The sequence below is a fragment of the Pyxicephalus adspersus genome, chromosome 1 (assembly GCF_032062135.1).
Source record: "Pyxicephalus adspersus chromosome 1, UCB_Pads_2.0, whole genome shotgun sequence".
In the NCBI taxonomy this organism is placed as follows: domain Eukaryota; kingdom Metazoa; phylum Chordata; class Amphibia; order Anura; family Pyxicephalidae; genus Pyxicephalus; species Pyxicephalus adspersus.
In genome coordinates, this window is record NC_092858.1 from 11,671,522 (window position 1) to 11,697,217 (window position 25,696).

Here is a 25,696-nt window from a genome sequence, read left to right on the forward strand (position 1 = left end):
GCACAGCCCGAGTAATGTAGTATCAACATGTCATGTACCCCTCTGTCTTCTATCAGGGCCCATCATGAACAGGTAAATTCTTACTCCAAGCGTACCAGTCAGCAGGCTGCCTAGATATTTGAAAATGGTTACTGTGGGGTAAAAATCATGAGACTGTCCCAAATGATCCAGGACACTTGGTAGTCACATAAATCCTTGTGTAAATTCCCCTACCTATTCCATTACAACAGCAAATCATAAAATAGAGCACCAGCCGCAATAGTAAAAATATTATTCCTAATGCTATTATTGTACATTACTACTTAATGCTTGGTGTTCCTATACAAAACAACTAATACAAATATATTTAACCTGTAGATGTTTGCTGAATTACAAACTTAATTTTGTACAAGCCATAGTACAACTTTTAAAGCCAACTGTGAATGTGGAATCGCCTCCCTCAGGAAGTAGTTTCAGCAACTACTTTGAACTGCTTTAAGAAAAGTTGGATGCTTTTCTAACACACATTGGTTTCTATTACCAGAAAGTGTCCTCTCATTTTTTTCAGAAACATTGGAAACTCTTCTTCAAGTTCAATCTGTGGGATGTCAAAATGTATGTGATCTTTAAAATGATCCTTAAAGTAAATAAAAATTAACTTTGGAGAAAAAGGGTAATGTGTAGGTGTAATTGGGCACCCACATTGAACTATTTTACAGTAAGTGCAGTCAAATAGCCCATTTTCTATTTGTTAAAATATATAACAGGGGTCCGCAAACTTTTTTGGCTACTAGGCTATTTTAGGAAGTCAAGAAGGCACATTAAGCCGGACTCTCTCTCGAGTCCTGCGCTGATGGCTCTGCCCCCGCCAAGAATGCCCCTGAAGGGAAATCCCTCTTCTCTGCAATGCATACGGAGAATAGGGAATGCCCCTGAAAGGAAATCCTCCTCCTCTGCAATGCATATGGAGGAGAGGGGAGCGCCCTTTAAAGGAAATCCGTCTCCTCCGCAATGCATACGGAGAAGAGGGAATGTCCCCTTACCCCCGCATGCGGCTCCGGAGCAACGAGTTGCCGACCCCTGCCGGCTGAGATTAGGCCTGATCGACCGGGGGGCATTAGGCCGGAACGGACTACTGGCTAGGCTGTATCTGGCCTAAAGGCCAGAGTTTGCTGACCCCTAATATATAACTTGAATGTCTCTAGTCTGGCAACAGGTTCACTTAAAGCTTCACCCCCATTCCATTTAAGCCACTCCACCAATACTGAAAGACATGTTCCTCTGTAAATACATCATAGCCAGCCATTGAGACTGATTTACCAGTGGTACTTTCAGAGCTCATTTCAAGAGGTATTGGTAGAAAAATGAGCACTTTAACCTGGCACTTATGTGTAAGACCCCTTAAAAAGATCTGCTGCCAATATATCCTTAAAAAATGCAGAACTAGATTGTGAAGGACAAAAAATTAAACTGAAGAATGTACAATTATTATTTATGAACCTGTAGAAATATCATTTTCCCTGTATCATACCATATCATTGCTATCGCTAAGCCTTAAAAATTCCAATGGCATTACAACATTTTTCTCTCTTTATAATCAAATGCTGATGGGTTATACCTTTGAGTAGGATATGTAGTTTAGTTAATAAAATAACAACATTCACTACCCCAGAAAGTACAAATAAATTTAAACCTTGGAGCTAAACAAAAAGAATGTTATTTAAAAGGTTTACCTTAGTGTTTCTCCAGAAGATCCCCTCCTTTTCCACAAGTTGACCAGGCTACTGGAGCGGCTAGCAGCTGAAGATGACTTTCCATCACCCACATGCATGCGCACCACGGTGGAAGTGGTGAACGCACTACGGACATTCCTCTCTGGTTTGGCCAGGATGATGTAAACCTTTGGCACAAACATGCACCCTAGTGCTACTGTGGCACTTAAGCTCACAGAGAAGCACATGGTGATAATTTTGTAGTTACTTCCAAAATAGATTGGCACAAAGGCCAGCCAAATGATGCAGGTGGTATACATAGTGAAAGCAATGTACTTTGCTTCATTGAAATTGGCTGGGACATTTCTTGTCTTGAATGCATAAAAGGTGCAACTTAGGATCAATAGCCCATTGTAACCGAGGGGAGTAACAACGCCCAGATTGTTGGTATTGCAGATCAGGTAAACCTCTCGAATGCTGGGATAGTCAAACATGACATCCGGGGGCTCCATGATGAATAACGCAATGATGATGCCTAGCTGGATGCAGATTAGGAGAAAAGCAATAACCAACTGGGCACAGGCGCTCATGAACCTTGGCTTCTTGGTGCAGATTTTCTTTTTGCTTCCAGCCAGAATCCGTGCTATTCGGTTAGTTTTGGTGACAAGCGCTGAATAGCTCATTGCTGGAGAAAGGCCAATACCGATTCTTTGCAGGTAGCAGTAGATCCGTTGCGGTTTTGCAATGAGGCAGAAAGTGCACAGGTAGCCTAGACAGATGCCAGCTAGAATGATATAGCATAGCTCCCTGCTAGATGACTTCACTACCGGTGTATCCCTGTATAGGATAAATATTGCTGTGACAAACATGGTTGCCAGTAGGCCCAGGCATGAAAAAACGACAGCAGCAATTGGCTCTGGGTCACTCCATCTGAGATATTCCACTGGGATCTTGATACACCCTAAAAGAACACAAATAGAAAGATTTATAAATCTCAAAAAATGATTTATCCGAATACTATACATAAGAAATTTACCATATAATAGACAAGCTGCTCAGTTCAATAAATTGCAATTTTAATGAGGCCAGGCCAAACCCCAGCCAAAATGTATTCCCTATTGAGTAGAGTGGGGTAAGAAAAGCCTGTTAACATATTTTTGTTGTTGATTCCTCAAATACAATGACTGCTTGCAACATCTGGCTATTGGTTGTCAACTCACTGCCTAAACAAATGCCCATGCCTGTCAACTGATATTAACAAATGGCAACTTGGTTGGAGACCTCCAGAGCTGGTACAGCTCACAGCTGCTCGTGTAAACAAACCCTACATTCAGTTTTGTTTTTGGGGAGTTTTTTGGTCTATAATTTTCTTTCTGTAAAATCATAAAATAATAAAATAGTCATTCTTTATTGATATCAAAGAATCATTAAAGCTTTTTTGAGTGTGAAAAAACAATGAGGCCAAAGGGGGCCAATTTTTCTTGAATAAAAAGTTGTACATGGTAGTCAGCCATTTTGTCACCATTACAAGCCATTTAAAGCTCATCTAACCAACAAAAATGGAAAACCAAAATGGCAACATGTTGGCAAGTTCCGCTGAAATTCTAGGTAGAATAAAACTTTCACCTTTCCTTATCCCCAATGGTGTCAAGCTCTACAAATCTGCAGAACTAGCGAAGACAAATGGCGTAATCTGGCTGTGAGTTCTGTGGGTTCCACAAAACTCTGTGTTCTGAAGCACATAATTATGTCTTAGTACAAAAAAGGCAATACCCAGACGTTGGTGCAGAACAGTGGTCGGCAACCTTTCCGACCTCACGGACCACTAAATTCACCGAACTCAAGCCGCACATGCTCGGGGAGAAACTTCCCTCAGGACACACCTATTCCTGACCCATCACTAATTTTACCTAACTGAAGTCCATTATATTAATTAATTAAAAAAATGGTAAAAATGGGTCTAGTAAAGAATGTTTCATTTGTTGGAATTAATTGTTGAACCATCAGTTGATAGTGAAGATGCCCCTAAAATATTCAATTCAGGGGCAGACATTTGTCAGGTACAAAGTACTGCCCAAGGGCCCTAAACCCTCTTTAGCCCACAGGAGCTCCACGTCAGTTCGGCGGCTGGGCCCCAAGTCAGTTGTGCACAGGAGCCACTGTTAGCTACATCCACAACTGATTCATTTATATATTTTTTTTATTATATTTTTTAACTCCTAACTCATTTGATATAATCTCCTAGAAAGACAGAAAGACCATTTATTGGAAGTAATGTTTTTCCAAAACTAGTGTTTTCCCACAACAGCTTGTTGACCTTCAGTAATACATTCCATGTCTTGCAACGCCGTAGTAAAATATATTCTCCTAGCAACACAACATTATATTATTATTAGTGGGGGAGCCCTCTATAGTCAGAGTTTTTATCATCAGAAATTATTTTCTAGAGAAAGCCCTATCACCCAGAGCGACATCAAATCATGAGATAGAAGAAGACAGAAAACACACGTTTCTCAATGTGACAAGCTAATATACTGTACCGTGTAGGTCAGCTGGTCTTCAATCTAGGAAATTGTCTGGTTTTATCATTTTAATGAACATAAAGGGCTCAAAGTAGTTTTTTAGGTGTTTTTGAACTACCGATATACTAGCAACGCTAGACATGGAAAACAATTGAATAGGTATGCGGCTTCCCCACCTCTTGGACTGTAAGCTCTTCGGGGCAGGGTCCTCTCTCCCTCCTGTGTCACTGACTGTGTAGGTCTGTCTTTTGCAACCCCTATTTAATGTACAGCGCTGCGTAATATGTTGGTGCTAAAATAGGGTTAGTGGCAATCATCTTAATTTTTAAACACTAAAAAAAACCTAACATATGTACAAACAATCACGGGGATTATGGAGTAGCTTTGTGGGCTGCTACCTAATTTGCGTATGCAGTGCACTTTAATAGACTGGTTCAGTTTGATGCTCCAGAGTAATATGGCGGAAGTTGGGAGGTGATCCCTTTTTTTTTGTAGCAGCGGCTTTACCTTCAGTGTATTAGGCAGTCCAATCTCATGCACCTGTGAGTTAAGGAAAAACAAAGGGCTGATTTGGGGGAATCTGACATTCCATCAAACAATGGTGGGAATCTTTCAGGTCCATGTGTTTCAATGGCAGTACTGGATTCCCATTAGGAAATGTTCAAGGGAATGTCAAATTCTCTGTTTTATAAATGGAACCCAAAGTGTTTTTAGTAAAATAGATTCAATTGTGAAATTAACAATTGAAAACTATTTGTTTTTATTTTTTACAAGGTTAGGGTTTTTTGGTTGGGTTTTTTTAACATGTGTGTTTTATTTTTGTATTTGGGTTTTTTAATTATTTTATTATTCATTTGTAAATATTACTTACGTTGCTTTTTATTTTAATGTAATGTACAATATGGCTAATAAAAGGACAATTTCTTTTTAATAGGCAAGAACAGGTCTAGGATAGTTAATAAGGTATAAGAAGCCATTTGTAGCCCCTTCTACCCTTACAAAAACAACCAAAAAAATACCTAAAACTCGGCTCATGGAATGAGTTTTGCCAAAACAGTAAACATTTTGATGAAATCTAAGATTTTTACTTACTACACCTCCCTTCTGATAATCCTCACAAAGTTCAAATGTGGTAAGGTTTCCATGTGCAATAAATGTGGACAAGATTTGGTCTGTGAACATTTTCCTGAAATCTCTCTCTTTATTGTTAGTAAATGAAAAGAAAAAAAGAGTGGAGCTACACAAAACTGATTTTTTTTACTTACTGAAAATGTTTTAAAGTTAAGAACTCAACAAAATGTCCCCTGGCCAAATCTTCTCCAAAATGATTGCACATGGAAACCTTTCAGCAGGGGCTGGCAAACTCCGGCCTTTAGGCCAGATACGGCCTAGTCGGTAGTTCGTTCCAGCCTAATGCCCTCTGCGGAGCTCCAGTGCGGCCTCCTTGCTGTTGCTCCCCTATCTACCGTGGCCGGCGTTGATACTTCCGCCGCTGCGGTAAACAGGGAGAGAGGGAGGAGAGGGATTTTACTTCAGGGGACGTTCCCTAGTAGTGGCAGAGCCATTTGGGCGGGACTCAGAGTCCGGCCCAGTGTGCTCCCGCCCACCCCTGAAATGGCCTAGTGGCCATGAAAGTTTGCCGACCCCTGCCTTACAGCTTTTCAGTTGTGTGAGGACAGTGACAATGGACTTTTAAAAGCGCTGCATAATATGTTGGCACTAAATAAATACTGGCTAATAATAATAATAAAAGAAGGCATAAGGATTCCATAAATATGCCTAGGAGGCTATTATATGGTCATCATCCTGCCCATTCAAAACCAGTATAGCTTGAATAAATGACTGGCACTCTTTCTATGCATGGTTTGGTTATCATCTGAATAATCCAAAAGTTGGATTTGTTATTTTATTATTTATATCCTAATGAGCTATTCCCTTGTTATTTGTGGCTGTAGTTCTGCATTTTAAATATTGTACCCCACACACACTTACACAGCTCATTACATTACTGTAGGATTATCAGCCTTTGCACACCAATGATTTGACGGCAACCATCCATCATTGATTCCTGGAAATTTCACACCTTTCAGTATATATTAGCTGCACTCAGATTCATAATAAAATCTGAAGAGACTAGAAATTCAGCTGTACATTTTCTCCCCCGCAAGTCTATTTTATTATAAGCCGCACACACCATTCTTGATTTATTCACCGGCACCGGCCTGGTTATTGATTCAATATTAATTTTAGCTCGGCGCTCTCCATTGTGTGCAATTATTTGTGATTTTTCACCACACCACTATGTCCTAGATTTAAAAGATCTGTTAAATTCTTCTTTACAAAAGACAAATCAATACTGCAATTTATGTTCTAAAGACGGTTTCTTTTTTTAAAGAAAATTTACAATGCAATGTTCTATTATTCTTTGATAAAGAGGGTCAGGAAATGCAAAAAATATTATTTTTAGCCTTTTACAAGTATGTGAAAAGGGATTTTTCTGAATACAATTTTTCCTAAATTTCATATTAATAATAAAGATATTCTTATTTAAAGCAGATAAAATCATATTTTGTTGACGTTCCTTTTTTCTTCTTCCATAAAATAGCTTTTCTCATTTTTTCATCATTCTTTGCATCTCGGGGCTTGTTCAAGTGATCTGCTGCAAACTTTTTTTTTTTTGCTATTCAATACCCATTGTTTGTTGTTCTTGTCTGCTTCCCGGATAGTAACAATGGTGGGTATGCCTATCTGTTTGCGGGACCACTTGAATCTCAATCAGGGCAACGTGTGATAAGTTCACATAAGGGGCATAAATGTCAGATGTTTATCACCTTAAAAAATGAACTGCATGAACTTGAATGGCAAGACCACCAGATATTTTTTAATGAAAAATGCAGATTTAAAAAGACTGATAGCAACTTTTCAATTTACATATTTGGGATTTGCTATCATTTAAATTTAGGAACCTAAAATTGAGGTAAGCAGAAACAAGGGTCAGTCCACCCAAAACTCCCAAGACTTCGGGGTCTCAGAAAAGACTATAGAGATCTATTGTGTTTTTTTTTGGTAAATATTAAAATATGAGATTGTGTTGATATGCAAATAGACATCAAATCTAAACATGATGCTTAATATTGTCCATAGGCAGAATTTTGCAGCCAATCAGTTTAGATTTAGGCTTTAAAAATGGACCTGAAATGATTTATTTTACTCTGGAATATGTATGTATGTCATTGAAATTTAAATACATGCGTGCCTAGGTGCTTGTAATTAGTGTATGTGTTTAGGGGCAGAGGTATGGACAATTTAATTTTTTTTTCAATTTTATTTCTGCAACATAAAGGTAAAAAAAGAGATTTGACAAATATAATGTGCTGAGACCCATTCACCAGTATTTGAGCATAGTTATATTTTGTCATATGATTAATGCTACATTTTAATAAAGGCAAATATTGTTTATATACAAAGGAAAGAGTTCTTTTAAAAGTTTTACAATACCCAGTCTGCCAGAAAAAGCCATATTTTCTTTCCTTTTTTCTTATATACAAAGGATTAACATATTCCCTATTCTGTCTTTGTGTATTTCTAGATCTGTAAAGTATTCCATTTTAAAACTTTGCTGTGCTGGAACTTCCAGTAACCTGCTCGTGCAGGGTGACAGGTCTGCTCTCCACCCCTTCCCGTAGCTTACTGCAGACAGTTTGTAGTGGTAGGTCCTTCTGTATATAAGGATATTAATCATATCACTTTACCATTGTAATATCTTCCAAGGACAGTTGGTACTTGTGGCTAATAAGGATTTTAAGTGAAAGTTTTTTGCTGGTATTTAAGATTAAGTGAATTGAAAACCTGGGTACTAAATATTTCTGGTAAAACAACCTTTATTAATAAATAGAACATAGATGTAAGCACAATGCAGAAGAACGGTAAAATAGCAGTAAATTGACCCATTTGACCACTTTTAGAGTTCCATGGAAATTGCAGTTGAGTATTTCAATCAATGAATCATGCAATCAATGAATGAGTCAGTGGAGATATAGGGACAGCTGGTCATGGTGTTTACAGCACACTTCTATGAAATATATAACTCACAAATATAATGACGTAAAATGCAGTGTTTTTATGTTTTTGTTCTTATGACTCAGAGAATGGTCCAATCATATTATAGGGATGTTTATCAGACTTCTTAAATTTTTTCTTACAACAGTAATTGCTTTTCTATCTCCCTTTGGGTTTGTATAGGCAGCCTTTAAAAAGGGTTGTCCAAACCCTGCCTGCCTTAGCCAAGTTGGAGCATTGCATGCCCAATCTTATTCATAGTTATTTACTTTGCTATATACTTTCAGTGCCATTATTTTTTTTTTTATACATCTTGATTTGACTTAGATGGGTTCCATCTGTTGACACACAAGGGCCCCTAACTTTAACAGGAAAAAAATATATTTAAATCTTACACAACCTACCATAGTACGGGTTATATAAATCACAAGAAAAGAACGGGAACTGATAAGTCACAGATCAGAAGGGTTAGCAAAATGAGGTGAGCTGCTGTGGTACTGCTTGAAAGGAAAGAAGGAGGATCCAAGTTAATGAATCCTTGTTGGGATATGGAGGCAGGAGGAGCTGAGTTGGTAGGAGTGGGGAGCAGATAGACATGAGCCATTGGGCAACTGATGGGAGATGAGGACAAGGAAATTTGAGCTTGCTTGGAGGGAGAAATAAGGAGAGCTGCATTGCCAAGTCATTGCTAGGAGATCGGAGCCGGGTGAGCTGAGCTGCTGAGTTATTGATGGGAAGGAGGTGCAAGGAGAGCTGAGCTTCTGAGTCATTGCTGGGAGGAAGGGGCTGACTTATTGATGGAAAGGGGGGAGCTGAGCTGCTGGGGGATTTCTAGGAAAGAGAAGCAGGAAATCTTAGCTGCTGAGTCAGCAACCAGTGGAAGGGGCTGAGTCATTGCTGGGAGGGAGCAAAACGATCTGAGCTGCTAAGTCACCTAAGGGGGGAGATCAGCTACAGAAAACACCTTCAAGGACCTCTACTCTCAGCTGCAGTTCCTACAGCTACAGGGATCATTTTGGTTTATTATTTAATGATTGTTAAAATGAAAAATGCTTGAACGTGCATCACCTAGCCACCGATTTTATGTTACTGAAAGCAGCATTTAGTAGAGCGTATGCCAATAAAAATATAAAAGTTAGGTAAAAACTTTTAGAAGTAAAGCATACATTTATACAGAATAATTCAGTATGCGTGTGGGGTTTTCATTTTGTGATCTGTAGGATACATTTACACTTTGATCATTTACTAAGGCAGCAGTCTGTGAATCAATATATCTTACCGTGCACACTGACTCTAGATGTCGATCAAAGTCTTTTGATAAGAATGCTGACCTCCTTATCAACAACAGACTGTATATATGATCACTGACTACTGAATAAGTGCACCTGTCATTTATGAAGAAATCACTGCGGAGCTATAAATAAGATCTTGGGCATTAAATGGTAGACAGAAAAAAGTAAGTTATTTCCTTTAAGGAAGCGATATCAGCTGTATATAAATTTTTTTTGACACATTTATGAGGGATTGAAAAGTTGCAGCCTGTTAGTTGTCATGGTGGTACCTTGGTACTGAATCTCAGGTAGTTTGCATCCCAGGAGGTTTCACAAAAAATTTAGTGGAAAAATGTTAAACTTTTCCAGGAAATGCAGAATGTAATGCTAAAGTAGTATAGATCAGTGTTTCTCAGCCTGTGGGTACATTGGCACTGGTCAAAGAGTATTTTAGGAGGTATAGACAATTGTGGATCCTGTCCCTTCATGCTCGCTATCAGATAGAGGAATGGTAGAGTACATGGCACAGTGGAAGGTACACTCTTTGCAACCTCAACCGGCTTGCTACAATGGCACTTTCCTATGTGTAGATCCATCCCAGCTGTGATCCCTCCATTCTGGCGGCCCTCCTATATTTTGGCTGTGCTTTTCCATCCTGGCAGGCCCTCCTCCATCCTGACTGCCTTTATTCATCTTGGCTGTGACCCCTCCATCCCGTCTATACTTCTCCATCCTAGATATCATCTCTCACCCTTTCTATCCTGACTGTGCCCCCCACCTCCTTCCTGGCTCCCTTCATGACGCGGGTAGCTCGGACCTTCTAGCCCATCCCTTATAAACACCATTGTCATAACTACCTTCTACTACCAAACCCCCTCTGGCAACACTACCCTTTTCCTTAACCCCTTAAAAGCTCTGGGCTAGGCCCCAGCACCCGGTCATGTAGGCACTGCGCCTAATTCTTACGGCTACGTGCCTCTCTTTCATCTTGGCTATTCTGCCATTCTGGGTATTACCCTTCCATCTTGAGTACGACCCCGCCATTGCCTCAATCCCCTCTGCACTTAGTTAACACTTTAACTGTAAATCTTTTTTAGATAACATATGTACTTTAAACCCAGAACATAAAGGCAATTACAATTGAAACCATATTTACTTTATATCTATTTACAGACCATTACATTCAACAATTGCTTATTTTTTAAGCAACAGATATCATGTGTGTATATAGACAGATGTAGGCCCATTGGGCAACCTGATTTCATTTAGTTCTGATTATACGTTAGAAATATTTTAACCCGATTCAAGTAAAACATCGACTTATTGAGTAGGTTAGGTCTCCTCCTTGGGCATTTAAGAACCCCAGCAATGTTGGTGGAATGTGAACATGAATGATACATAGTCCATTAGATGGGGCTTCTATCCCAGCTTGTCTATAAACATAATCTATGTGATGTAATGCTACTTCCACTGATCAAATGATTTTTCTAACACTTAAAATTAAATCCAGAATCCTGATAGGACTGGGAATATTGTGTGACATGATGGAATTAGCCAGACAAGGGCACTCAGTGCATGTTCACAATAGATAACTGTTGCACATTAGATGTAACCTATGTTCCAGAGCGAGAAAGAGTCAACAATACAGAAGGGTAATTTGTTCAAAGCATGGACATACCTGTGAGATCATCTGTAGGCCAAGAACCCAGATCACATGCCTTGCAGGTATATTCATCAAATACTATTTCATTTTCCTTGCAAGGTGTGCAGGTCCAGCAGCAGCTAACCTCTCCTTTACGTATCACCTGAAAGTCAACCCATAAAGGTACAAATGTAGAAAAAGCTGGAGAGAAAACACCTTTACTATTATAAATAAAAAAGACAAATTTGATGTAGATAATTAGAGAAAGGTTAGATATTCTATAGCAAGAAAGAATCAATAGAAAAGAAATACAGATATATAGATAGATAGATAGATAGATAGATAGATAGATAGATAGATAGATAGATAGAAAGATAGATACACAGAATATTTTTCAGTGATAGATAGATTATAATGGGGGTGACTAAATCAGAATCACATATTGAACTTGGCCTCACCTTTATCTGTCCTTTGGCACAGGGCTCACTGCAGACTGATCGAATAATGGCATTCTTATTAGACCAAATTTCGTCATCATCCATTTTTAATTCCCCATTGTCCCAGCTTCCAACATTGATGTAATCAAAGTAATCTTTACCCATTTTCTTAAAATTCATGATCTCATACCTACATAAAAGAATGTAAATTAGAGGAAATCTTGAAGGACATGCATTCCACTATTTTTTTAGTAACCACAGAATGTCTTTGGGATATCTCTAAAAACTTCAGAACAAACAGTTATTCTACTAACACAAGCTCGGATATGATCAGATCCATTGTTGAAACAGTAAATCTGACATTCAGCATTATTCTCTAGTGAACCATTTCCAGACCCATGTGTTTTAAATGGCAGTGGTTGATCCTACACCAGTGGATAATGTTGAATGTGAAATTGTTTTATAAATAGACCCCTATGTTCTAATAATATGCCAGAGCAATTATATTATCTCAGTGTTTATCTGTAGTCGACCTCCTTCTAATAACAAGAACCTGTCCAATATTTTGCATTCTGAAAAGTGAAGCCATGTTCAGACAGGCAGTATAGTTTCAGAGCAGTTATTTTTTGGCCATGTCCCTGACCATGTTCCTGCAACCGAATAATCTCACCCACAGCTGCCCGTAGGGGATTATTAGGGTAGGTAGTGAGTGGTTGAGTACTACTTTCAAATGTTGATTGATTAGGAACCAGCACACCGATGGGGCTGCAGAGTGACAGGCAATCCCATTACCCAAATAAATTTTGTCCTGCTTTGGATTAGATTGCTAAAAAATTTTGCAAATGTTTTCCTTTGTAAAAATGTCTCCATTCATGAAGATACAATTTTTGCATAGAAAACAGCCTTGCATCATTCTTAGTCTAAATCTACGTACATAGTTCGGACGAGAATCTAGCGTGTGTACAGCACCCGTCGTCCATCGCCTGAACGACTATCCTGGCAAATCCACAGACGAACGATCCTAATGCAAGGGAAGGGGGAGAGCATGCAGCAAGGTGCCGCTTCATCGTTCTCCCCCTCCCTTGGTCAAAAAGCAGAACGGTGCTGTATGTACAACGCTCGTTCTTGCATCGTGCAGTTCTTAGTCATTGGAAAGGATCGTGAAAAAGCCTTTCCAATGACACTAATTGCACGTGTGTATGGAGCTTTATGATGCCTTGAAAGAGTCCAGACTACTCGCACACCAGGCACACCTAGGAGGAAGGGGCTTTGCCATGGAATGGAATGCTTGCCTTTAAATTTTGCATGGCTTTACATATTTCTCAGGTTGAAGATTTGCCTTGATGGGTAGTGCCTCTTTACATGTGGTTAGTTTTAAGTCTTGGATAGGGTGGGGAGGGGTTTGACCTTCTGTCAAGTTTTAATTGCTGTCTGTACCCCCACTAGGTAGCTGTCCTGTCTTTATTTCTCCCAAAAAGAGATGAGAAATCTGAAACATGGAGCTACCAGAATAGGTGGTAAAGGTAATTGTTCCAACTCATGTAACAGTGAATGACAACTGTCATACACTTCATGTTGTCCTTCTGAGACAGAAAGTGCTGAAACATCTCCCAAACATAATACTTGATTTAAAAAAAAGTTTTCCTTTACATATACTTTAAGCATAATTAAACCCAAGAACAAAAATCTAATATATGTTATCTCATAAGCCCTTAGATATGCTAGTTTTATTGTTTCAGAGAATTTTCAGAACAGAAAACACCTGGTAATTTTTTCAAAATTCCACTGTCCTTGTATCTTTTTGTGTGCCGAATTTAAATATCAAACACATAATCTTATCAGTGTTTCCAGTTCTTTTTTTTAAATTACATTAAGTATCCCTTAAGTAATGGTAAAACATAATAAAAAAACAGATGCAGCCACAACATCTTAGAACTGACAAGCTGCAATACATTTTGTTTGGGGTTTACATAGACATAAAACTTGTCACCTTCAGGGCAAACAATGCTGCATTGGCCTGGCACAGCATCATTGTTTAATCTTGATGTCTGGAGTTCTCATCTATAAAAGGGGGTATTTGTCTTATAGGTGGTTCTCCTATGGTTCTCCTATGGAACTACCTGAAAATTTGATTACCTGGCTCCATGAAATGCCTTTATCAGCTAGCAATGCCAGGTAATCAAATTGTCAGGTACTATGCATGATATCCAGGCACCAATTTAATACCCTACCATAAATATTGCAGAAAATGGACCAATCAACTAATCCATGCAAAATTGATTTAAAACAAATGGTGGTATTTGCCACCTCCTTTTTTTCCCCTGCTAACTTCAAGTAGGGATCTTATATTTTCATGATCCTTTATTTATAAAGCAACACTATACTACACAGTGCCTACTATTATGTACCTTAGTTATGTTCAAGCTGCTTACCATGCATGGTCCTCAGGGGAGATCTTCAAAGCAGGTAGACTACAATTTTCACCATAGACCACAAAATCAGCAAAACCCCAGCATTGACATAATGTTGTCACCTATTTACTAGAGGCCTGAAGCAGCACCAGTAGTAGATATTGGTAATATACATGCACTGCTATACTTACATTTCACAATGCCAAGCCCTGACTTTTTTTAGAACAATTTGACCTATTTGAGTTCTAAAAAATGCAGAATGAGTAAATCAATGAACTGCACCAAGTTTTATGCACTGGAATGCATATGAAAATCAGGGATCTGTATCTTCTTTGTCCTGCAAACTTTAGATTACCACCTTTCTACTTCTCCACATCTTCAGCCTTTCCCCAATGATTCTTGCAGACTGATAAGCTTCAACTATATTAAAGTCAAACAAAAAAAGACAACTGTACCTTCCAGGTGAGTCTCCATTTTCATCAAACCTAATGATGTCACCGGCCACACCTGTGAAATTTACTTTCATGATACAATCTAGAAGCTTCTGGCCATCTATAGGTTTCATGGCATCACAAAGGCCTGCATATCCAGGGCACAGGGACATCTGCATATTGTGGAGACCGTATGCCATGGCATAAATAGCATTGATGACAAAGCCCATCTTAGAATCTTGAGTGTATTGATATGTCAAAGAAAGTCGAGCTGTAAGAACAAAAAAAATAACTGTAAGCAAAATCTGTTTAGGCATTAACTAACAAATTCACTGTGGTTTTAATATCTGAGCTGAGTACCCATGTTGGGCTGCACTATTAAGACAAGATATGGCCCAAGTCACCACAACACGACTGTCTCCAACAGGAGATCCTCTAGAGACTGGTGATCCAGTGCTGCAATCTGTGATGAATGGATTTCTGAAGGACCCAATACAAGCCAAAAGGCAATGTCTACATCACCCAACCAGCAATATGGGTACCCAATCAAAAACTTTCCTATTGTGTGGTTTAGAAGCCAAAGAAGCTGAGACCTGTTAGGCCAAATGTCCATAGATTTAGGTGAATAAAAAGGTCTTTTTTGCTAGAGCAATTAGAGACAGAAGTGTTTTTTTATGGGACCCTTGCTGAAACATAGCTCTAATTCTATGTTGTCATTGCCCTTAACTCCAAATGAATAGGTCATTTTTAATACCAAAACTACATGGTATCCTTTACTGAATAAAGGACTGCCCCTGGATGTTAACATGATCCTTATGTCCCAATGATCCAATCTGTTTCCCAGAACACTTGATCAAGCTCCCAGCTCCAGACACAGATGGTAGAGTGATTTCCTAAAAAACGAGAAGTAAAGTGAACAGAAAAGTAGGACGTAGCCTTCAGTGTTGTCCATTGGCGCTATAGTTTTCCCTAACTCCCACACTTGGCATTGTTGTTACCTCTCATTCATGTTAGGCAATACTATTAGCCCTGCCACCCCCTACTGAATATTATTGTTTCCTTCCCACCTCCTAGTGGGCACCATTGTTCCTTTCATTTATCACAGGGCATGGCTGTTCCCCTCCACTGCTGGGCACCATTATTTCCATCCACCCCTCTACTAGACAATGTGGTTTTACCATTCTTCTGCTGGACCATATTGTTCAGCCTTAACCCCACTGACCACTACTGTTCCCCCCACTAGGTACCATTTTTCCCACTTTCCAAACCCTATTTTTTTCCTCATCCCGTACAAAGGCCCATTTTCCTTCAGTTTCTTACTTAGAATTATTGCTGCCCTTGTTAAGCCCTAGTGCCCCTCTCCCAAGAGCAGTTGTTTCCTCCCACAATCTGCAATCCCACAATTTTTTCCTTATGGGCATTAATGTTGCCCCCTCAAAACATTGTCACCATTTACCCGGAAATGGCTGAACAAGGACTTACATGACAGCATCACCGGGTATAATTTGAATGAATGCTACAGGTTTTAAAATATTTAAAATAATTGTAAAATAACAAACATGGTAAAGTTGAATAAAAGATTTTAGTAACTGAATTTACATCTACTTTAACAATACAGCTTGTGGCAGTAATTCATGTAATAGTTTTTTTAGTAGATTTTGCACTCAGCGTAACATTACTCTGTCCTTCTATTACTATGTCAGAGAAAACAACATAGCAATCTCCTAAATTGTCCACAACAGCTTTTGAAAAAAAAAAAAAAACCTTCCAGCAGCGTAGCTGTGATTCCGCCGCACGTTATTACATGCTTTACCGCTGCAGTGAGAACTACATCTGTGAATGGATGATGCTGCTCACAAGATGCTTTAATTTCTCCATTACACAAAGGATTTTCACAGCTGGAAATAAATTACCACCTGAAATTGTTTTCATCACAAGAATGTGGGTGTTCTGTTCCAGAAAATAAAGCAAGACAAGTTTCCTGACTTCACAGCTTTGGCCTGAATGTATTGGGATATACAGCAACATTCAGAGAATAATGGCAATCCTAAATGCAACAGTGTCCCCCTTAAAGTCCAGATTTTACTAAAATTTTATTGTCCCCCACCTCCTTCCCACCACCACCATCAAATTTTACCAATTGCAGGATAATTATGACATGACTAGGAAAGCACTGAATAGTCACAGTGTTTCCCGATCCCTCATACTCAGCAAGCCATATTCACATTTCTGCATTAACACGCCACCTTCAAGCATTATTGGAACCCTCATTCCCTATTTAATGTACAGCACTGCATAATATGTTGGCGCTATATAAATCCTGTTTATTAATAATAATATTAATAATAATAATATTAATAAATTCCACCCTCATTTTGTTGCTTTTTCTAAGTAGGGGTTCCAGATATGGAGGAGCACCTTGACTATCTCTCATCTGAGCCGCCAAGCCTTCCCTTAACCATTCCTAGAATTTTCCACCAGCAAACGATATCCGGCAGTAGCAGATTAGTTGCCACTTATGCCAAATTTTTGGCATATGTGTTTGTGGAGAGTATACTGCGTTTATTTGCTGTCCTGTACACACAATAGGAAGAAGAATAAAATACATCTAAAGCTATTTCAAATCCCTTTTAGTTGTCACTTATTCAAGTGTTCCCTTTCTTTCTCTCTAGTGGCAATTTAAAATTTGGCATTTCCCCATCAGTGATCACTAGGACAAATGGTAAATGGTAACACAAACATTTGGCAGTGTTTAACCCCCTTTACCAGTATTAAAAATGTATCTTGGTCGGACTAGGGACCTGGGCCTACCAGAAAAGTGCAAAGAAGGGCACGTTAGTACACATAGCTCTCCTGGCACAGTGACTTTTGGCAGCAGATAAGATGACAAACAGTTGGCTGTCCTGTGACCTTTTATATGGTGCATAAAAACTTTTTTTGGAGGCATATCATTTGGGCACACTAGAGGTTCCTTACATTATCCCATTAGACTTGTCTAAATCTGAACCTGAACTTTAAAAGTAAAGGAAAAGGTAATGGTGCCTGATCCACACCCTGAAAACATGTTCTATTTATCTTTGTCCTGAAAACGAACAATGCACCTGCTTGTGAGTGTGCCTAGGCACTCCTGTGTCTATAGCTATATATCTCTAGTTTAAAGTCTAAGGCACTGCTAGGATGGTGGTCTAAGATCATGTAAAAATGAGAATTGTTGTCCCTACTGAGCTACTCATGGTTTTCCTTGCTGGAGGCTCTTCCATGAGGAAGCAAAGCCCTCCCTTTACCAAGATGGCCGCTTCCACATAATGGTGCAGAAAACAGTGACCATAATGTGTTCTACACACAGTGCAGAACAAGACATGGTCCTTAATAGGAAAAAGATCTGCAGTTAGACTACAGGCAATACTAGTAAATAGTCCTTTGCATGAGTTTAGCTGGGCACAGCTTACGGAGGTCAATCCTTTGTCCACTTGAATTTTCATTTAAACAATCAAACTCAAAATGAATAAAAAAATATTAGTCCTTTCTTTCACAAAATGCTTTCAGGTGATTCCAGATTAGTTAAGCAGCACTAATTATTAGAAAAGAAACGCTACTGACAGGCAAGGTTCTAGGGCAATATATCACCGTACAACTTGATTTTGCTGAGTGCCAGAGGTAATTGGTTGTCAGGCAGAAAAAAAGAGAACATTCTGGCACTTAGATGGCTCTTGAGAAACAAGTTTGACAGGTCTGTAAAGCAGATAATTAGATATTCTATGGAAGAGAACTGCAATCAAATTAGACATTATTAAAATAACTCCTTATGACTTTAGTATAGCTATCCTCAAAATGCATAAAGTCAATAAATAATTCTAGAATTTCTTGTTACATTTGATACATTAAATGGTTGGCTGCAAACATAAGTATTTATTAACCTACCTCTGTTTTGAGGTATTGATTTAGATAAATTCTATTTAAAACAACACTCAGCCTTTCAACCCTATAACATATTATGAATCTAATAAATATTCTATTAAGATAAAAATATTTTATTATAAAGGGACTAATATGCCATCATCATAGTTTCACCATATACAGTTTTATGTGGTATTGGCTATGTATGTATATAAGCTCAAAATGAACCTGTCGTGTGAGGATTAAAGTGAATCATTCACAAATTAGGTATCAAGTAATTGCTTAAAAAACAGAAACTAAAAGGTGATTGATGATACCTTTAAAATTCTTCAAATTATCTGCTGGTGCGCGGTGTTAATCCACCCATCTCTGATCCTCCACATCTGACATGCAAATGAGACAAATTCCATCTGCATTCCCCCTAAGGAGGTTCTAATTATTGACACAATTTATTAAAGCTCTTCAAGGCTGGAAAGGATACACTTTCATCAGTGAAGCTAATCCTGCAAACCTGGAAAGGATTTCTTTAAAGTGATTTGCTATTTGTTAGCGAATGTTTTCAATCCTGAATCAGATCCATTCCAAGTTTGCTGGATCACCCAGATTCAGTGATGAAAGTGTATCCTCTCCAGCCTTGGAGAGCTTTAATAAATCAGGGCTTTTTTGTGGACCTTGGAGAGAAGGTAAATGTTTTCAATGATCATTGGTGTGAATAAAGAAAAATATTGTATATATGGTGTACAGGATTTCAAGTCTGGGTACTGAAGGGTCTGTACATGTCTCCCTGTTTTGGACTGTGCCCATTTTAGTGATCCAGGGGAGGCGTCTGGGCTGGCCATTGTTTTTTTGAAAGAATGTTAACTGATTAGGTGTTTAAAGCAGGTGTATCTGCTCCAGACATTGCAATGCACATGCTCACCAAACAAAAAAGAAGCCTAGAGGTCCACTGAGGGTAGGACCTTACCCTGAAATTGTATACCCCTGTATGTGAAACACTGTGTTCTGATGTTTTGGCTGGGTCTGGCTGATATTAAACTCTTAACATGGTTAGTTGGATGGCTAAAGGAAAAATGCTTACTTGATTTTTTTGGAAAGCTGAAAAGAACTTTATATCATTATTGTCCTGTTGTGCTGCAACAAGCTAAGTCTGCAAAATAAGCCAGTAGTTTTGAACTATTCATTTTAACATTGTATCTGTGGAGCAAACCCAATCCTCCGAAGAATGGTTTCTTATCACCATGTTTTCTCAACAAATCTGCCCTGAAGAAGCTTCCCCGGGAGTTGAAATGATTTGCCTATAACACACATTTCCTTGGACTTTGGACTGTAATGAGCAGGTTTATGCTTAGTCTAAAATGGATGTTGTTTTTACTTTTATGACTAATATCTAATAAATTGTTGTTCTTTATTAACTCGTTACCAAAAAATCCCTCCTTTTTTTTTAAAACCCATCCATTGATTATGGAATAAGCTTTCAACTTGTTTTTTGCAATTAGCAAGAGCTACACCACACTATATACATGGAGGATATATAAACTGTTCTTCCAGGCCACCAAGAAAACGACTGAAAGTTCAGGCAGCTCTGCTTCTTGACTAGTGCAATTGTTTGCAGTCTTTGAAGACAGATTAGTCCTAGATAAAACTATCAAAGAAAAGTCTCTGGAATGTCACCTCTTCTCATAACTCTCACGAAGCTAGAAGGGTTTTACGTGTGATAATGGTGTTTCTGCAATCATTTGTAGGATCTCAGCATTGATGTAATGTTTTAGATGACCAGATGCAAGAAAACTAGAATGATATCTGGTAAGCATATTAAAATCATAAGTCAACTTTTGGGAAACCACCAGGAAACCAAAGAAGTAGAACGTGCCTCACCCTACCTACATGTGTTGGCTTTGGAGATGATGTAGAGTGAGACATATCATCTTTGTTTAGTCTTACCCTTACTAGCATAATTGGGCAAACAGTTACATACAGGGAAACCTCACTGACTTTTAACCACACAACATTGTGGACCAGCATCGTTCTCAGGTGTGGGGGACCACTAATCCAGGTCTGCAGATATGCCCAAGCTGGTTGGCCCCCTGAAGTCCCATTGCACTGATGTCAGAGCTGGTGACTCCTCTTCTGGATCCTGAACAGATCCCATTACTGGAGTGCCAACAATATGCAGGCAGTTACGTAGATGCCTGCAGAGGACCACCTTGTCTTGTTACCAGAAGACATTGGGACATCACAGGACTACAGCTTAAGGTAGCTACTACTAGGATGGTAAATTGGATTTTTTTTTGTTTCATGTCAGTTGTCAGTTAGATTAAGGCAGGGAAGGCATAGTTTGACATTTTTCAAAAATGACAGGCCCTCTTTTCATTAAACAATTTTTACAAACGCTACCTAGGGGAAATCCAAATTAATTTGACTTACTGCTGCAGGTCTTGTTGTAGATCTGGTTGTCCTGCGGATATCCCTTTAATCGACACTTGAACTTGTTTTGCCAAAACTCCTGAAACCAAGGATTGCGCAGGTTGGTCTCCGGCTTGAGCTGTAGGTAATATTCGTCAAACCATTTCACATCAGGAGACTGCAGCTTGATGGTTATTCCTCCGGCAGCCTCGCGCTGATAACTGTCAGTCACATCGTACCTGTCTGCCCAGCCGTCACTGCCAAGATAAATAATATGATAAATCTCTGGGCTCGCCAAACCACGATTTATGTTCTTATCTACCAAACATTTTTTAATAGCAAGCTTATTAAATCCTCCAGTCTCCTCCAGCCTTAAAACCTCCTGAGCACAAAACAAAAAGCCTAGAAAAGTTTTGTACCATAAGAAGAGCAAATAAACCAACCTCTGAGTCATGGGGGTTAACTTAAGAGTTTAGATTGTTCACTCATCAAAGTGAATTATTACTTAGTTTAGTGAAGGTGATGAAAATTCTCTTTGCAAAGATCATCTTTACCCAATGACATGCATGGAAAAGTTATAAAAAAGAGATTCTTGCTTGAGCATGATTGGATAGTTGAACGCAGCAGAACTTCAGAGTTAATCCACTTTGCTATGTGATCAGCAATATTTCTTTAGTAATTCAACCCTATAGACTTTGTATGACTTTGCCAAATACATCTAGAGCTGCTGGAGAGTTTAATAGTTAAAAAATAATACAATTTCTTAAAGAATACAGCATGAACAAGGTTTTATAATGCAAAGATATTTCTGATGACATATTTACACCCTTGAAAGCTGAAATTTAAACTGCCTATATTTTGCCTTCTCTTGTTCCCTTATTTACCCCCTAATTATTATGCTAATGAATTTTCAGTAAAATCTTGTTTAAATGAAACCTGCAGGATGTTATGCATAGCTTCCTGAATATATCACACCACCTACCTTTAACCCAAATCCATGCACTTGGCTGACTCCTAGGAGAAGCCATGCCAATTTCTAAATGCCTGGTGGATGCCAGTCTGGATAAGTAGTTTTTTTTTTCATACGCATGCAGATTGCCACAGGTTAATATCCACATATGATGCCGAGCCTTCACATTTGCATCTAAAACACAATGGCCCTAATATATTAAAGCTCTCCAAGGCTGGAAATGATACACTTTCAACAGTGATGCTGGGTGATCCAGCAAACCTGGAATGGATCTGGTCCAGGATTTAAAACATTTGCTAGCAAATAGAAAATTGCATTGAAGAAATCCATTCCAGGTTTGTTGGATCACCCAGTTTCACTGATGAGTGTATCCTCTCCAGGCTTGGAGAGCTTTAATAAATCAGGCCCAGCTAGTGAAGGGGACAGGCCAGGGAAAGGTAGGCTGGTGCTGAAAGGTATGGATAATGCTGGACGTCCTCCAGCCAGGAAATGAGGTGACTCTGTCTTCTCCAGGAGAAGCAGAGTATGTCATATCTGTACAGGAGAAGAGCCTGCACAACTGTGCAGGACTGAGAACAAGGCTGGAGCTCATAGTATACTATGATGGTCAGTGGTAGACCATGATAGTCCACCAAATTAGATGCAGCCACATTGATTGTCTAGGTAGGACCACCCAAGTACAGACAGACTGTGGAAAAAGAATATACGATTAGACTGTAAGATATTTGGGCAGTTTTATGCTGAGCTATGCACTGAAATATATTTTCTGGAAAATGCTACTCTAGTCATCATAGTTGACCACCTTTCAGGCTTAAATGGCACTGGACATCACTCAACCCAGAAGATTGAGGACATCCTGTGACAATTAGTATGCGGGAGGAAGTAAGTATTGCAGCTAAAGCCACATTATAACAAAAAGCCTTTATCACAGGTCTTACTATAGCTAATCCACTAATAGAAGCTCACACCATTCCACAGACAGACTAACCTATCTGGCCAATGCTAGAATTGCCTAAATTATTACACCTTGCTGCATGTGATAAATGTGAGACATTGTGCATGCCTGCTGTATTTTTTTTAAATGCCAATTTTTACATGTTTGATCGAACTATTCCTTTAAAATGTACCTTGAAGCTAAATTTTCCCATCAGGCAACCCCTTCAATTTAATCTTTCATAGTAACTCATAAAACATTAGATTAGATTGGGATTTGGGGTCAGCAGGATTAAACCTATTAGTTCTCCTGAATGGACTGCACAGCGCACATCTAGCAGCTGCAAACAGGTGTTGGCAGAATGCAGCAGCTGTGAAACATTACTGCTAATTTTATTTAATTAGCGCGCAGTTATTTTCTTATTCTTTCATGCAATAATTGTAATATAATAAAGTGCATTAACATGAAAAACATAAATAAATACATCAATTAGTTCAAATACACTCTACTTGAGTACTCCCTTTATTTTTCTACCAGGTTTACTTGCTACTTATACTTTCCAAGGAAGGAAATACTAACGATTTGAGAGAGAGAGAGGAATCTCATGAAATTGATTGAGCAATGGGGTAAATATAGTGAATGGGGTACTTATAGTTTAAATCAATACAGCAAGGTAGCAAAGAAAACTATTCTCCATACCTGGATTACAGCAAACCCCCCTTCACTTGCACTATTTTTGGAAAAACTGTGGTTTGTTTTTGAGATGGAATGGGTTGAAGCTTCTCTGGACAAGGAAACACGGGTGGAGGGTTTTTTTTTGGAGTATGGGAATTGTACATACCGGTAGCTACATTATCTTTGGACCGGTTTCCTCCCACATCCCAAAAACATGCAGTTAGGTTAATTGGCTTCTCCCTAACAATTGACCTTAGACTACATTAATGACATATGACTATGGTAGGGACATTAGATTGTGAGCTCCTTTGAGGGACAGTTAGTGACACGACTATGGACCTCCTTTGAGGGACAGTTAGTGACACGACTATGGACTATGTACAGCGCTGCGTAATATGATGGCGCTATATAAATACTGTATAATAATAATAATAATACGAGAAAAAGAGTTTGCAAGACCTTTGAACAAACAGCATGGTATGCCTACCGTCTTTTGGACACTGATCCTCCAATTGTTTGCTGATTGTTGTTTTGTTTTTTTTATGATCCTATAATTTGTAACACTAGCTATATTTGATTGTACCTTTGTCAACCGGCGATTCCATTGCCTGTGATATTTACTATGCCACAACCTTACTGTATTTGTTTTGTATATTGTATTATTTCTTCTCAAAAAATTAATAAAAAAATATTAAAAAAAAAATCAATTTATAGGTATATAGGTAAGTATATGATACAAATGGAGTATTTGAGAAAGGAAGAGAAGAGCAGTGCCCGGAAGGGGTGGAGGGATTTTGCCAAAAAGTGAAAAACTCTTTTTTTCTCACAGACCCATTAAAGTCTGGAATTGTCAAACATTCAGAAGTATACCTCAAGTGTCAAACGTTGACGTACTTTTGATATATGTGGGAACGGGTGACCTCGTGCTGAACTTGTTATGTTTGTTGCGAAATGTTGCAAGCTGAGCACTGCACTGTGATTGCTGTTGTATTACTGTAATCACTTGTGAGAGTTGAAGGAGGATTAGACCCTCCTGAGGTTTGTTTAGTGTAGGATGTCTGGCACACAGCTCTGCTCAGCTCTTTGGTGGATATATACTGTATATGGGTGATTTATTGCTCTCCTGGAATACAACAAGTCTGCAGCTTGTTGCTTTAGAAATTATTCACACTTCTAGTCTTGCTACCTGTGTCTTAGCCTGTACCTAGAAATGCAAACTATTACAGAATAATAATTATTACATGTGGTGGACACATTTATGTTGATTCTTCCATTAACACAATTTCTATCCTAGGAGTGTCTCAAATGGTGTACTGTATCAATAAAGATGTAAGGCTTTCACCCAAGGACAGGAAGTGTGTTGAGAATAACACTGATTCAAAATATTGCTATTGGATCCAGTGATTACTTAGCTTTGCCCCAAATGGGTTCATATCTACATATGCTTTGGGAGTTTTTGTGGAAAGTTGTTTGTCACAATATATGTATTATGTTTATTTACCCTTATCCCAACACAGAACTTGTGGGAATATTTTAGGATATAGAAATGATAGGACATAGTAATGTTACTGTATTCTGGTATTTTAAGAAATGGGTGAGATTCCCAGTTTTGTAAATCACCAACAGACCACCTAACAGAGGACGGATCCTGCAAGGTTCTGTTTACAGTGATGGACTAGGACTCCAGAATCTGGTATGGACATCTCCATTCCTTTAACTGAGTCTTAGGTGCCTATTTTTTTTTAATTGTCACCAATTATATTTGGTAAAGTAATGTTTTGTTGGATGCAGTCTGAGAGCTTGAAAATTTGGTTCAGATCTAAGGTTCTACTCATAAATATGAACTGAAACTGGTCAAAAGCATTTGACCGAAATTGAGCACCATGGTACAAAAATGTTGATATGAGCCCTCTGAATAACTAATTATTACAGTGCATAATTTGATGATAGGTATTGTGGGAGATAAGAGGTGGGAATATAGTAGTTTTTTAAGTCTCTTTCTCTATTCAAATATCATTGTGCCATTGATGTGTAGCTCATTGAGTAACCTTGTATGCTCAAAAACTTTGTGTTTAGCAATTAGGAAAAAAAAATACACCAAACAACATCATTAGGGGCAGAAGTAAAAACAAACCCTTCAAGAAGAACTTTTAATAAAATATATATCAGGGCAAAATAGAAAAATATATATGCAATATATCTCTGCAATGGATGCATATTTCCTTTATACCTTTGAAGACCATGTATATACCCTGTTTCCCCTATGATAAGGCACTGTCTTATATTTTTTGAAATGCCAAAATATGCCCTGGGTCTTATTTTCAGGGGGATGTCTTATTTTTCCATGAAGAAG

General features: G+C 38.6%; 1 protein-coding gene across 8 annotated transcripts in view; it reads right to left on the reverse strand.

Annotated features, from left to right (window-relative positions):
- GRM5 (glutamate metabotropic receptor 5) overlaps nucleotides 1–25,696 on the reverse strand; it is a 182,922-nt gene that overhangs the window by 22,808 nt on the left and 134,418 nt on the right. For 7 of the 8 annotated variants that reach the window (XM_072402437.1, XM_072402429.1, XM_072402446.1 and 4 more), the window contains exons 4-8: nucleotides 20,786–21,021; nucleotides 14,489–14,735; nucleotides 11,644–11,812; nucleotides 11,222–11,348; nucleotides 1,713–2,652 (exon numbers count right to left, since the gene is read on the reverse strand). In XM_072402437.1, the coding sequence (XP_072258538.1) occupies nucleotides 1,713–2,652; nucleotides 11,222–11,348; nucleotides 11,644–11,812; nucleotides 14,489–14,735; nucleotides 20,786–21,021 (1,719 nt within the window). Of the gene's footprint in view, nucleotides 1–498; nucleotides 578–1,712; nucleotides 2,653–11,221; nucleotides 11,349–11,643; nucleotides 11,813–14,488; nucleotides 14,736–20,785; nucleotides 21,022–25,696 lie in introns of those variants that run through there. The other variant, XM_072402474.1, reaches the window with a different exon arrangement.